Raw genomic sequence first — 16,431 nt, forward strand, 5'->3', positions numbered from 1 at the left:
TTGGTCTTGTAATGAGCAGTTGTCGTAAATGTCATCGCCATATTCGAGTAAAGGACGTATAAATGATCAGTAGATAGTTTCCAATGAGGAGCGGTCTAAATTATATTTTAACGTTTTCATTATGTTTATTCTTGTGTAGGCCTTATTAACAATGTACTCAATATGGGTGCCACATTTAGGGTCTTCAGTAAAGTAGAGGCCTAGGTGTTTATGTTTTGTGAATTAGCTAATTGCGAGGTAATTCACATATACAGTGGGATGTTGAATTGTGCTTGTCTTGCGACTTATACTCATTGACTCCATTTTCTTAGGATTGAAACAGACAAGCCATGTTTTAGCCCATTTGTTGATTCTTTCGAGAACAGAGTTAAGTGTAGCTACAGCGTGGACTGGATTGTCGACTACAACATAAAGGCTAGTGTTGTCGGCAAATAACCTGATGTTTGTTTTAATATCTAGAACAATATCATTTATAAAGATTAAAAAAAGAAGAGGCCCTAAAATTGAGCCCTGGGATACTCCAGCGTTGATATGAGACCACTTGGAATCTGCGTTTGGGAGAACAACTTTTTGTTTGCAGTTGGTAGGGTAAGATTTGTACCAAGATAAAAGACTGCCTCTTATGCCTTTATTGGTAAGCTTGAACAACAATCCCTTAATATTTGCCCGTTATACAAGAAAGATGACAGATCAAAACCTAGTAATTATAGACCTGTGTCGTTGACTTGCATATGTTGCAAACTTCTAGAGCACATCATCTGTTCCAACTTAATGCAACATTTTGACAACAACTATATTCTGAACAAAAATCAACATGCTTTTCGTAAAAATCACAGTTGTGAAACCCAACTTGTAACAGTCATTAATGACTGGGCAACATCTATAGATAAATCCAAACAAGTGGACATTTTTATACTAGACTTCGAAAAAGCGTTCGACACCGTGCCTCATGAATTATTAAAAACTAAATTACACAAATATGGAGTTCCCGTAAACATCCTACAGTGGATAGACTCATTTTTAGTAAACCGTAAGCAATGCGTTGTAGTTAATGGCGCCAGATCAGAATCATCAATTGTTAAATCCGGAGTACCGCAGGGAACTGTGTTAGGCCCTATCCTATTTTTGATGCATATTAATGACATTTCTATGGACATAACTTCAAATATTAGACTTTTTGCCGACGATTGTGTTTGCTATAGGGAAATAAATAATTTTCAAGACTGCTTAGATCTACAATCGGACATTAATAAACTTGGTAATTGGGCCACTTCTTGGGGCATGAGATTCCAACCCAGTAAATGCAACATGATGACTCTTTCACGTAAAAAAGAAGAAAATTAATTTTGACTACACATTGAAAAATACTCGTCTAGAATTCTTATCTTGTATTAAATACCTTGGAGTGAATACCACATGTGATCTGAATTGGAGCAAACATATCAATGAAGTCTGCAACAAATCGTACAGAACGTTAGGTCTTCTCAAAAGAAATTTATCCATGTGTCCTCAAGACGTAAAACTTCAGGCATACAAAGGACTAATCCGCCCAGTGTTAGAATATGCCAGCGCGGCCTGGGATCCGCATCAAATTTATCTACAAGAAAAACTTGAAAGCGTACAAAAGCGTTCAGCCAGATTCATCACTTCTAATTATCGGGACTATGAACCAGGATCCACGACTAAAATTTTATAAGAATTAGAACTACAACCTTTAAAAAAAGAAGAAAACAAAATAGACTAACATTACTATGTAAAGCACTTAATTCACGTGCAAATTTACCATTGGATCAACTACATCGACCTATTCGTTTCACCAAAAACATGCATAATGAGCATTTTAACAGAATTTCGACAAGGACAAACGTACTGAAGTTCAGTTTTATCCCAAACACAATATGTGACTGGAACTCTATTCCTCCGGACTTGATTCGCAAATATCAAACAGCTACAAATGATCATGTTTCTGTGTTTATAAACCAAATTAGAGGGTGACTCGAAAACTAAGTATGTTTCACAGCTACTTGACGCACGCGCGGTGAGTAAACGTTTTTCAATGTTTCACCATAACACATCAAGATCAAGATCAAGATATGCCATACACAGTTAAATGCTTTGCTTATATCGCAGGATATAGCTCTGACCTCTTTTCCAGAGTCTATAGTCTCGCTAAAGATATTATAAAGAAACGTTAGCTGGTTTATTGAGTCACCAGGAACAAATCCAGATTGTAAGGCGGAAAGGATATGATGGGTGTTTAGGAAGTAAAATGTATGTTTGAATACGATTCTTTTAAAAACTTTTCCAAGTGTGCTTATTAAGGAGATAGGACGATAGTTGGCTGGGTTAGATGAGTCTCCTGATTTGAATATTGAGGTGACAAAAGCTTCTTTCCATGGTTCTGGGAATACAGAGGTGCGTAAGGAAGTATTGAACATATCACTAAGCCTAAGGGGAACAGAGAGTTCAGTTTAAAGTTCTCTCATGATGCGATTGTTAACTGAATCTGGGCCAGCAGCTTTGTTTAAGGGTAGGCCCCGTAGCACTGATTCGACCTCAGTTGGAGTAACCACGAGAGAACTCGAGATTCGTTGTGCTGATAAGTGTAGTGGCTTAAATTAGGTGCTTCTGATTCGTCAAGGGGCGTTTGTTCAGTGAAGAAGTTATTGAGTACAGTAACCTTTTGTGTGTCGTCTTCAATTATTGAATCTTAGCGATAAGTGACGGTATAGATGAAGTCGCTTTGGGTCGAATAAAGCTTTTTTTAATAATGACAACCATGATCTAGAATTTGGCGTTGATTTAAGCTTTTCAGCCAACATTTCTTGGTGATTAAGTTTTGCGCGTTTAATTTCGGCAACAACTTTGTTTTGCATAGTTCTGAATTTACCCCAGTCGCGTTCAAGGGTTGTTATCCCCCGCCATAGGCGTACGGATATTGTTTTGGCGTTGTCCGTCCGTCCTTCCATCAGTCCGTCTTTCCATCGGTCCGTCCGTCCAGAGCCATTTCTTGAAAGTGCTTTGGCGGATTTCATTGAAACTTGGTTTGAGTATATATATATGGATAATAGGATGATGCACGCCAAATGGCATTGTATACCATCTGTTAATAACAGAGTTATGGCCCTTTGTATCTTGAAAAAGCTTTTTTGTGTGTCCGGGGCCATATCTTGGAAGTGCTTTGGCGGATTGAATTCAAACTTGGTATGAGTGTCCAGAAGCATATTGGCGGGGGATATCAATTCAACGAATTTGCTTGTTTGTTTGGCTTTGCGAAACAACCGTTGTCGACACCTAATCATAGTTTATATGTGTGTAGTTATCCAGGGTGGTTCGATAGGGCGAATTGTTATTAGTCTGTTTGGAATATGGTTTTTCGCCATATATATTATGTACTCGGTTAAGTTTTTTTGAATATATATTAAGGTCGTTATGCTTCTTTGCGTCCCAGTCTGTGTTAGCCATAATTTCACGAAGTGTTTCGTAGTTGCCCTGATCGAAAAGCCATATATGACGATTAAATGTGCGTTTATGTGCCTTTTTTAAAATCAAGAAGACCATATATAGGGCAGTGGTATCTAATATTTTGATCAAGACAGGGGTCTCCCACCCCCAATGAGTGAATAATAATAATGCTTTTCTTAAATTTTGTCCGAAACATATCTCGAAAAGTATAGGAGGTATCAACTTGAAAAGAAGGTATGTATATCTCATTGAGGGGATGTAATTTTCACAAAACCTTAACTCTTGCTTCCATGTTAGTTTTTTTAATTTAAATTTAGTTTGTAGAATATGAATCTGGCCCTGTTGTGGAACCAGTTCTTAAGATTAACTGGCAATATCCTCTGACTAAGTAGTATGGTGGTGTGTGTGTGTGTGGGGGGGTATTTTATGCACGACAGTGACACTTTTCTTTTTTATTGCGGTCATGTTGTTTGTAAGGCTCGACCCTTTAAAACGTTTCCCTTTAAAACGTCCCTTTCGTATTAACGCCAACAATACAACAATATTAATGACGGTTACGTTACACACATGCGACGATTTGCATTGACGTTATATTTTACAGTGGGATAAAATACTTAACAATAGTCATCATCTTGTATAAAATACTTAACAATAGTCATCACATTGTATGACGAAAGAGAGGAGAGTATGAGACATAAAATATGTTCATTTTAGAACCAGTTCTTTTAAACCGTGCCCTTGAATGGTAAGTGAAGTTTAATTGTTAAAAACGATCTCTACGTCATTTTATGTAATGGTTGTAGGTATTTTTGCACGTGGCATGAACAAAAACTGGAACAAACAAAATGAAAGAATTAACTCGTGATTCGTGAAATATCTTTAATATAGACTACTTAGTAATGAATGCTTTATTAGACAAGATGATTTGACAAATAATAAAGGCAAACATACCATTATGAATGTGATTTTACAGCTCAATTCAGGTACACTACGTAGTTTTTAGTTTAAATGCCCTTGAACTTATGTTTGCCTTACCCAGATTTTCTCTTTATTGTATTTAATACATTTTTACTGATTGCATAACGCCATGCGGCCATGCAGTGCTTAAGAGATTTTTTGCAAGTCATATTGTAAGAAATAATCCATTGGACCAATGATTAAACATATAGAGTATACGAGAATGGTCCACTTAATCTGAAGGTAATTGCTCTTATCGCATTAGACTTGGCGCTGCCCCTTTGAAAAGCTATATTTTAACCATACGCACATTGGTGTATTTAGACGCAATGGTACAGAGCATGTATTTGTATGCAAATGTATGTTAATGCGTATGCACCACAAACATTGAATGTTGCCTGTATTTCAATATTGGCTACCCATGCACGATTATTTGATCATGAATTGATTAAATAGTATTTAACATGTTCAGTCGGTAAACTATGGTCTTGTTGACTTTTGACCCAAATGGTACGCCATAGTAAACAAGACGCTATATAGTAACTAGGTGCAGGATCAACGGGGTTTCCACACGAACTGGACAGAATGAAAATTCACCGTTAAAGGGGCGGTCAACCAGATTGCTATATATCACGAAAAAAAGAAAAGTTTTAAAATACCGTATTTTTTACAATTATTAGTTTATTTGATTAAAATATCATGACTGGTATATTACATTACTTGAAAAATGTGTTCAGTTTTCTTATTTTCAGTATATTCGGTAATACAATATTAACGAAAATATCTACTAGGTAATTTGGAGAGGTCTGTTGTTGTCTTTATATTTTGTGAAACTACGAGGATTGCGTATATAAAGTATAAAATACAATGAGCATGGATGGCCGAGTGGTCAAAATGGGAGATTTTTTACTCCAGGACTCCAGTGGTCGGTGGTTCGAGCCCTGCTGAGGGTTTCATTTTTTTCTTTTTTTAAATTTTATTTTTGATTTTTTACTGGAGCTTTTTATATCCAATGTAAACATTTATCAATATAAAGCATTTAATGACAAACTTCAAAACATGCCAAAATCTGTGAAAAGGCCCCTTTGAACTAAAATCCAGAATAATCTGTAATAAACAACATGACCGCGTCTATTATTATAATAATTTGATGGTTGAAATGATCATGGTTTGATGATGACTTTAATCAGACTAATTTTAGAAGAATACGGAAAAAATACACCTTTCAAAATCTTATCGATTCGTTTTTAACCCATGCTATTCACCAACTTTTACCATGCCTTCAACTTATGCTTACCTAAAGTTCATAAAGCCCCTTGTTTGCACAGTCATACTTCATTATTCCCTGCCCTCAATATTACTATTCCCCTATTCACATACTTAACATCCGTCTTTCTTAGTTTACAAATATAATGTCGCTCAACCCTATATCATCTTTATTAATACCTTGTTCACCAACTGCCACTTCAATCTTCATGCATCCACCAAACTCAACAGGACTTTACTATTTCCTTGCTTACCTACCTCAACCTCTTAATCCATGTATACAGAGCTCAACTTGACTATTATCTTGGCTATCAACCTCAACATCTATGTTTTCTTGTTAACAAAACTCAACTTCACGACCAGTAAATATGCAATGCTACATTTCTAGTCCTATTACTTGCTTACAAGTTTGCTATAAATTGAAATTAACTGTTTATGGGTTGGAATTTTTGAAATACAAAGTCAGGATGTTACAATAAATAACCAAAGAGATGGTACTTTAATCATATACAAATTAAAATTAGCAAATGGATAGTTTACATCCAGATATAAACAGACTGTTTCCCTTCACATGAGGCAGCAGTTGGAAAAATCCATGGTGCACCTTTTCATTGACATCGTCTGCAAAAAGACCGATTGGGTCTCTATTTTTGTCCTTGCTTATAGGAATCAAATCATCCCTCAACAAGTGGTATTGTGCTGTGATTTGGTTTGTCGTGTAAAGCAACATAGATTTACAGTACATTTCTTAGCTTCATAACACAACTGGCACCTAATTTGATTTGGATTACAGTTCATTACGTTCATTTGGAAGGTTTTCATTCCAAATCAATTTACCTTTTCCCGCTCTGTTGTAAGATATTGACATTTTAGATAAACAAGCAACTGCTGTACAGTCACAAGGAATCTCTTAAATTTCACTATTCTCTTAATAGCTGCCTTACCATTCCCTAGACTATCATCCTCAACATAGGTATTCTTTTGTCTACCTTACCCACTATTTCGTAGACTACCGACTATTGACTAACATTCACTATTCCGTAGACTAGTTTCCGCATCGTTCCCTTTACTTCTGATCCCAACTCCACTGTTTGTTTGTCAACCTGCTTCACTATTCCTTTCACCACTGGCTTCCCTAGACTACTGACTCAACGTCACTTTTCCCTTTACTACTAAACCCAAAATTCACTGGTATTTTGTCTACTTGAGTCACTATTTCTCAGTCTACTGACCCCAACTTCGCTATTCATTTGTCTACCTGCCTCTCATTTGCCTGCCACCTCATCACCGCATCACCTGCCTCCCAAACATTTGATCTCAACTTCAGTAATCCCTAGACACCTTGCCTCACCATTCAATAGACTATCAACCTCAACCTCACTATTCTTTCGAATACCTTCATTCCTATACTTTATACTACTGACCTAAGTCGTACTATTCTTTTTTCATATCTACCTCACTTTTCCCTTGACCATTGACTCCTAATCCCATATTTCATAAATTACCGACCCACATTTCACTTTCCCCTTGCATGTCCGACCCACATTTCACTTTTCCCTTGCATGTCCATCTCAAATTTTATCATTATTATTAGCATAAGAATCATTCTTTCTTTTTTTCAAGTTTAGATTCGTCTGTATCGACAGCTCTATAATCCTTAGCGTTATCCTAAATACATTGAAATCTACATGCTTGGAAAATATCGATATTATTTTGATTTAAGAACAAATTACTTTCATCTAGGTTTTCTAGGTGTAAATCATGCATTAATAAATGTATGTTCGTTTCTTCAAGTCCGCACATTTATGATACATCAAAAATACCAGAAACGTATGGTACTCTGTTACATGCATTTTATGCCAAACGAAGTTTACAGTTATATTAACCCTCACTGCATTATACTTATGGCTTTGTAAATGGTTACCGGTAATGGCATGAAATTCAAGAGAAAAAACAATAACAATTCACACGGTTAAATCAATAAAGTTTTTGGGTCCAAAAATATAATTACTCTTAAATTTGATAGTTTAGTTAAAACATTATGAAAAGATGTTACACAAAATTCCAGTACTATTTTACATTAGGTTTACACACTCAGCTTATTTTTTCAGCAATCATATGTTGATTTCAATCTAGAATAGTGAGAATTGTCTATGTCGTAAAGCTTAGATGGAATAATTATATGATTCACCAATAAGTTTAAAATAAAAATTACAATATAGAAATATAGTTATTTTTACATTACTTTACATGTTCTAAATGTTATAAAAATAATAATTTTAGCATAATAACTTTTTATGCAACTGGGTGGAAGTAACACACAAAACATACGCTGTGGTTAAATGGTCATTGACTGACCGTTTTTAATATGTAACAAAAGTTCCAAAACATATAACAATATATACACCAATATAAATAACGTATGACAAAAGGAGATCAAACAATAATGTAATTTGGTAAAATGTGGAGGTTTCTTTAGAAAATGGCCTGACAAAAGGAGATCAAACAATAATGTAATTTGGTAAAATGTGGAGGTTTCTTTAGAAAATGGCATTCATTAGATATGTAAAGTACATGGATTTCTTTAGAAAAGACCTCAATGGCGTGCTCTGTAAGGCTTCTTTTGACAATGGCAGTAAAAGATACAATACGTTTCCTTAGAAATGGCACCATAGCAACTCACTTGTCATAACATAGCATAAAAATCATAGCGAAACAGTGTTATTATTTCAGTCAATTAGAAGCGCAACATACAAAACGTTATTGCAAAATATACTTGTTAAAATAAAACAATTTATTTCCTGCATGCATGTGCCGCTTTGTGAGGAGATTGTGGAGGTTGCCATAACATAGCATAAAAATAATGGAGAAACAATGTTATTATTTCAGTCAATTAGAAGCCCAACATACAAAAAGTTGTTGCAAAATATACTCGTTAAAATAAAACAATTTATTTCCTGCATGCATGTGCCGCTTTGTGAGGAGATTGGGGAGGTGGTGGGTAAAGCGGATTTTTTCCATTGTTCCTTTGTTTAGCCGCTTGCCTTCTAGAACACTAACAATGAACTGGTTTGATCCGGTTCTAACCTTGTTTACAGGGAAAATAGCCGAGCGTATCCGATTGTTCTGTAGATAGGCTACAGTCTATCTGATTGCCGTTCCTTTCACCCAACGCATAAAAAACACTGATACGGTATTTCGTATAGTTTGTCCTTATGCAACTGGGTGGAAGTAACACACAAAACATACGCTGTGGTTAAATGGTCATTGACTGACCGTTTTTAATATGTAACAAAAGTTCCAAAACATATAACAATATATACACCAATATAAATAACGTATGACAAAAGGAGATCAAACAATAATGTAATTTGGTAAAATGTGGAGGTTTCTTTAGAAAATGGCCAAAAAGATAGCTTGCTATCTTCCCCCACATTTTAAAACGGTAATGTAGAGGTCCCACCTGTCTGGCACGACTTACATGTAGGAATACAATAATAAACTCATACTTTGGCATCTTGTGAACAAAATGGGAACTGAATGGCTCAAGTATAACAAGTATGTAAGAAATAACACATTTTTCAACAGAATCACAAAATATTCTGACTAGAATAAAACATGTAACGTGGAAATGCATCAAAGACTATTTAAAGCAAGACAAAGTAAATAATGTCAGTAACGTCAATAAATTAACAAATTCTACACTAACCATATATATGTGTAATTATCAGTACACATTGGCTTGATAAAGTAGAAACTTTGATACAAGCAAACAAACAAATATAGGACGCTACATTACAGTGGCGCATTAAATGAAAATGATGGAAACAACAAAATGTATATACAATGAATTGTTTGCTCAATTCGATACAATGTAGTTGAACACATCTAGAATGTGAAAAAATATACGACTTAGTTGTTTTTCGATAGCCAGCCCAGGCAGGTATCGAATAGATTGTAATTACGAAGTATTGGCAAACATATAGCGCGTGAAGAAAAATAGCAGTTGGAAAATTGTTGTCGTTGACAGCCCAAGCAGGCAACGAAAATGTTTCCGATACAAAGAGTGAGTATCTTTCACAGTACTTAACACATACAATGACATTCATATTGGAAAAAACACAACAAAGTTATAGAAATGCCACAAGTAAAAATGGTACATGATATATATATATACATATATACAGGTAACTGGTAAATCTGGGATTTTTGTACCAGGACAAGGCTAATCTCAATTGTTAAGGTTTTAATTAATGTCAGATGGCACGTCTGTTCAAAGCAACCAGCCCAAGCAGGTTGCTTGATAGAGAGTGCTGTTATCATCAAGGTATATTATGCAATGCTCTTTGTCTGCGGGATAAGACTGGTCAATTATCTGTAATTCTGATGTACTTCTGGAAAGCGTTACTATGCCAACGACCTAAATGTCTTATCTTAGCATCTGAGTACCCTCTTTGAGCACAGTCAGTAGCTTTACCTATACGAAAGCTGTGTGATTTGTACCGTTTGCTGTCCAAGCCACAAAATCTTAAACACGATGATAGCTGTTTATCAAAAATTCTCCTAGGGACAGGTAAACCAGAAGTTAAAGTAAAAATAGGCCCCGGATATTGACCACGAACTGATATGTAGTCCTTCAGGGCATGAACTGCAGATTGTTTTGTATGGCCATGTGAAAAGTTGATTGTGTGTGGTTTGCCATTATTATGCTTAAACCTGTGGTAAGTAACCGATACTGAAGAAGGTGCTGTAATGGAATCAAACTGAATGTCCGCTAACTGTAAAATGAAAGACTTTGTAGATGGCTTGCAGCTTGCAATCTCGCTGCAACGAGCAAAAGCATGAAATGCAAATAGAAACATGGCAGCAAATAGTTTTTCATGGTAGTGAGTTTCGCAAGTATGCTTTAGAGCAAATATTAATTTATCTAAAAGATCAATAGTGATAGGTAAGCGCAAGTCGTAAGATGGTGACAAGCGTTGCGCACCTTTAATTAAGGACGATATCAGGAAATGACAAGTGGGGTCTGTCACATTTTGCAGCTTATGTGCATAGCTTATGCCTGAAAGGTAAGTGGTAATGGATTTCACGGACATAGGTTTTTGGTGAAGGAAAGCCACAAACAGGGCAAGAGTCGTGACAGAAAGGGGCAAAGAGATAGTAGAAATGGAAAAAACTTGACAAAACTCATGAAATAGCCGCCAACCGCGCTTGTATGTCTCCATAGTTGAAGGTGCAAGAGAAGCATTTAGCAAATGTTCAAACCCTTGCACAATACCTCTGGCTTGAGATGTGGAGCTATGACTGTAGGATGTGGGTTGCAGAAGGGCGCTAACGCTTTGAACCGTTGAATCTGAAATCGAGAAAGACTGTCTGCGATACTGTTGTCTTTTCCCCTAACATGACGGGCTCGGAAGATGATGTTTAGGTCGAGACATTGCAAAACCAGCTTTCTGAGCAGGTACATTATACAGCTTATTTTCGAGGTTTGCTTGTTTATGATTGACACTAATGCTTCATTATCAGTGTTGAAAACCACTGTGTGATTCCGCCAAAGGGACCCCCATGTGAATACCGCAATGACAATAGGATATAATTCAAGGAAGGTAATATTTGCTTTATGCCAGCTTTCTGGAAAAGGCCCATAAAACCAATTGTTCTTGTAAATTGCTCCGTAACCTTTTGATCCAGATGCGTCTGTATACAAGCCAAGACTATCGCTGGAGAGTCTTTTTTCATTGATGAAAAAAGAGGTCCCATTGAAATGTGTGAGGAACCTTAACCACACCATCATGTCATGTTTTGCCGGAGACCTTAACTTGACCCTGTAATGTAACTTTTTAACACCAATAGACAAATCTATCAGGCGTCGTAAGAAAGCCCTCCCAGGTGTGACGACTGAACAGGCAAAATTTAGTAGCCCTATGATGGATAAGAGTTCACGGAGTGTACAGGTATTTCTTGATCTTAAGTCGCACAGAAGCCTAGCTGTTTTTGCAAGTTTGTCTTTAGGTAGACGGGCCTGCATTTGAATTGAATCTAATGTTATGCCTAGGAAAGTCATGACAGGTGATGGAGAAAATGTTTTCTCTGCATTCAAGGGTACCTTAATCAACGCACACATTTGGCAGAAAGAGTCTAGGGCCTCTTTAGCTTCATGAAAGGTTGGTGCAAGAAAAAGGAAATCATCAAGAATCTTGACAATGTGACGAATACCGAACTTGTTAATGGCTATCCACTTCAATGCAGAGCTAAAAGTCTCAAAAATCCTACAGCTTGACGAAGCTCCCATTGGGAGGCATTTGTCATAGTAGTATTTGTTATCCCATCTAAAGCCTAGAAGACCGTAGTCAGATGGATGTACAGGGATAATGCGGAATGCTGAACAGATGTCTGTTTTGGCCATGTATGAATTTCTACCAAGGGATTTGATTATTTTTATAGCGTCATCTACATTTTCATAAGAAACTTCTGTGAAATCTGGCGGGATTTGCCCATTTACTGACGTTCCAGTGTGACGAGGGTATGACAGGTGGTGAATCATTCTAAAATCGCCAGATTCCTTTTTTGGAACAACTCCAATTGGCGATACTTTAAATTCGGCAAAGGGTTGTTTGTCATACGGGCCATTTATTCGTTCTGCTTGCACTTCCTTGGCTAATTTTCTAGAAATTATCTCAGGATGCTCTTTTGCGGATTTAAGATTTGGGCTATCAGAGCTAGTTCTATCGCCACAGAAATTAAGTTTAAACCCAGACTTAAAACCTTCCACGAGATATTTTTTGTCGTCAGCATCATAACCATCTAGAAGGGTATGTAATATTTGCCAATTGACAGGAGTGGGTAAAGGATCGTTACTTATTATTTGACCTGTTTTGTTGGTTAGACCTGTTTTGGTTGTTAGAACTGTTCTGGTTGTCTGACCTGTTTTGGTTGTTTGACCTGTTTTGATGTGCTTGACCTGGGTTTGATTTGAACCTGGACTGATCGGCTCCTGAAGTTCTATTCCAGCATTTAAACTGGGGATGATTGCCGGAGCATGTTCTGCATCTGTGGGAGAAACTGCAGCCGTTGCATGTTTCTCCCCTATTAAACCGGTTACAGGTTTTACTGGGTTGGCCCGTTTGTGGGCCGGTTGACCGAAAGGGCTGCCTCTGATTCAACGCTTTGATGTAAAGCTCGTGGTGAATGGAGTCCCAAGGGAAGGGGTGGTTTTGACGTAACTGACGAAAGTTTGAATCGTAGAAATGCCAGTTTCCACGGGCTTTGGCAATAGCGCGTACAGTGTTGCAGTACTGCGCTAGTTGTTCGGCAGAGTCTGGATATTTTTTGCCTATACACTGAAGAAAAAACGGCAAAAGTATCTGTCCACTGCTCGATGTTTAAAAATTTTCGTGAGGTCATAGGGGTCAGGGACTGTATACCTTCACTAGAAATTGTTATGTTAAAAGTGTCAGCAGACTTACTGAAAGCAGTGGAAAAATCCACAAATTCATTAGCCCAAATTTTTTCTTTGACCTTGAGGGGAACTGAAGCGTAAAGAGGTATGGACGGTGACATTTGAAGGGATATAGAATTATTCAAGATTGATGGGATCCCAGAAATACCAGTACCTGTGAAAGTGCTATGTTCTGTTTGCACAATGTTGTAGTTTGGAAGATTGTTCCAGTGTCCCTCATGTTGGATTGATTGAATCCCACGATCATTCAGATGCTGTTCTTGATCAGTCATTGGAGTGGATGTCTGGGGCATGTTTTTTCCCAAAATTTCAGAGATCTTCCGCTCCACTAAGCTCTCCAGTGTACTGGAAATATTGTCCACTATCTGTCTTGTCATTTGTGTGTGTACATCGACACCAGGCTGGGATTGGTTGCCGATGATTTGGCTTGTTAAATGAGAATCGCCCTCATTTACAGCCTGGGATTGGTTCCCGGACAGTCCAGGCGTGTTTAAAACCGGTCTTCTTGCTGCCCTATTTCGGGTATTTTCAGTTATTGCCAAAATGGCAGGGTCATTCGTGTTTACACTGGTTGTGGCGGTATGTGAGGCCGTTGTTTTCGCCCTTTTCTTGGTAATTGTCGGTGGAACATCGCTGTTCTTCCGTTTCTTCGGAGGCATGTTGGAGCTGAAATGAGTTCGAAGCAAACGTTAGCAAGTTCGCCCCTTTTTTATAACTGACTATCCCTGAACCACACTCTTGACATGATTTATCTCGCAATGACTTAAATTTATATAGCAAAGTTAAGCCATAATATTATCATACCATGGAATTGATGTATAAACAAGTAAGTTACAGTGCACCTAAATGTGTTAAAATAAATCCATCCACAATTCACATCCAATCAAATGTGACACGCACATTTAACCAAATGTGACCGCGCTAAAGCCTACAGGCTCGCAGACAGTGGGATATACTACACAAATTAGCTCAATAAATCCATCCACAATTCACATTCAATAAAATGCGACAAGCACACTCAACCAAATGTGACCGCGTTAAAGCCTACTGGCTCGCAGACAGTGGGATATACTACACACAAATTAGTTAAATAAAACGTCCACAATTCACATTCAATTAAACGTGACAGGCACGCTCGATCAAATGTGACCGCGTTAAAGCCCACAGGCTCGCAGACAGTGGGAGGTATGACAAATACAAACAACCACAATTCACACAAATAATTTGACCGCGTTTAAAGCAAATGGCTCGCAGACAGTGGTAATAAACCTTAAAAACCCACCACAATTCACCAAAATGTGACCGCGATAAAGCCTAATGGCTCGCAGACAGTGGGGGTATGTTAAAACAAAAAAGAGAGCCCAATCACATTCACATTACAAACAGACCTGTATGCAGCCGACTGGCTGCATAAAGCGAGGTATATCAAATATAATTATAGTAAAAACAACCATACAATCTACATGAAAACAATACACCTGACCGCATTTAAAGGCTAGCAGTCACAAACACTGGGTATACTATATTAGCTGACACTGGCTACATATGTAGCAACATATCAAATAAAAACTGTATTAAATGTACACCTAGTTCGAAATCAGTTTTTAGTTACAATGGAATTATCTGATTCATCAATTATGTAATATAAATGCTTATTTCGATCGTATTATCGTATACTGCTTTTAGTGACCAATAACCAACATTCTGGACATTTGCGATCAGCATTGACTTTGATTTCATTACATATTGGAGTAGTGAAAAGCAGATATATTAAAAATATACTCCCCTAGAATACTTTATGTAGAATTCTTCACAGCTCTCATAACTGCATGCCGCAACGACCTGTAGAAGCGATATTGACCAAATTGGGTAAGGTGGACCCCGTCTGCTGCAAATATCTGTGTCTGAGCACCGAAGAGACGTCTGTGACTCCAGAATGTAATAGATGGATGAGATTCCAGTAATGTCTTTAGAATTGAGTTTGCGTGACGTCGTTTTGCCTCGTATTCCTCTACGCTTACATTCCGAGGCCTCAAACGTGTGAACAATTCACATATAACAACCTTCTTTACACTGTAGTCCTTCAAGAGCAGGATGCCAATCTCCTCTAATGTACTCGCCACAGTTAATGGCAATATCCCGGAGTTTGTGCCGATCCCACAATCAATGTCGTTCTCACCGAGCTGAATTACAACAACTTGTGGCTTGTGAATTGTAAGGAAATTGTCAAATCGTCGCTTAAACTTGTCAGTGCTTACGTGTCTCTGGTTATTTCCGCAAACGCACAGCCCACCTAGGCCCATATGTATCACCTCGCATTCTGTCAGGTCGTAGTTGGCAGGCAGGGAATGATGCCGAAAGCTCTCATGTATTCTACGGATGAAACTATGCCCTAAAATCGCTACAGACATTCTTTGTTGTTTTCCCTCCATTTTGAAACAAAGGAAATCGTCCGGTGCACTTACTGAAAACTGTAAATTTGTCAAAACTTGGTAATTTGTAGTATAGTTTTCAATAGTATTCCATGCCGTGCACAAATTGACAAATAAATATCACTTTCCAATCAATAATGTTCCAAAAATAAACGTATAAATTCAAATAAAGCGGATTTTTTCCATTGTTCCTTTGTTTAGCCGCTTGCCTTCTAGAACACTAACAATGAACTGGTTTGATCCGGTTCTAACCTTGTTTACAGGGAAAATAGCCGAGCGTATCCGATTGTTCTGTAGATAGGCTACAGTCTATCTGATTGCCGTTCCTTTCACCCAACGCATAAAAAACACTGATACGGTATTTCGTATAGTTTGTCCGTATGCCCCCCTTCGAAGAAGAGGGGATATATTGTTTTGCGTGATATTGGTTGGTCTGTCGGTCGGTCGGTCTGTTGGTCGGTCTATCGATGGAACTATTCGTTTCCGGTCAACGAATTTACCGATTAGCTTGATACTAAACATGTGCATTGGTATTGGAAAGTAGATGGCCCTTATTGAAATTGGGGTCACTAGATCAAAGGTTTAAGTCACTGTCACACTAGGTGTGAAAATCGTTTCCGATCTATAACTCGTCAACAGATTTGACCGATCGGCTTGATACTTTAAGTCTTCCAATGTGCATTGGCATTGGACAGTAGAGGAACCATATTGAAATTTGGGTCACTAAGTCAAAGGTTAAGGTCACTGTCACAATAAGTGTTAAAATCGTTTCCGATCAACAACTCGTCAACAAATTGACCGATTGGCTTGATACTTCACATGTGTATTAGTCTTGGGCAGTAGATGATCCCT

General features: G+C 37.6%; 1 protein-coding gene across 1 annotated transcript; it reads right to left on the bottom strand.

The window, feature by feature from the left end:
• Positions 1 to 8,020: 8,020 nt before the first annotated feature.
• LOC127866733 (uncharacterized) lies at positions 8,021 to 15,950 on the bottom strand. Its single transcript, XM_052407494.1, has 2 exons — positions 13,302 to 15,950; positions 8,021 to 11,041 (listed from the first exon to the last, which is right to left on the bottom strand). Exons 1-2 carry the CDS (start codon positions 13,804 to 13,806, stop codon positions 10,056 to 10,058), a joined length of 1,491 nt encoding a protein of 496 aa, XP_052263454.1. The 5' UTR covers positions 13,807 to 15,950; the 3' UTR covers positions 8,021 to 10,055.
• Positions 15,951 to 16,431: the final 481 nt, after the last annotated feature.

The sequence above is a fragment of the Dreissena polymorpha genome, chromosome 2 (assembly GCF_020536995.1).
Source record: "Dreissena polymorpha isolate Duluth1 chromosome 2, UMN_Dpol_1.0, whole genome shotgun sequence".
NCBI lineage: Eukaryota > Metazoa > Mollusca > Bivalvia > Myida > Dreissenidae > Dreissena > Dreissena polymorpha.

Coding starts and splice junctions, on each gene's coding strand:
- LOC127866733 (XM_052407494.1), bottom strand. CDS start 13,806: ATGCCTCCGAAGAAACGGAAGAACAGCGATGTTCCACCGACAATTACC. Junction 11,042..13,301: donor AGAACATAGCACTTTCACAG/GTACTGGTATTT, acceptor TCTCGATTTCAG/ATTCAACGGTTCAAAGCGTT.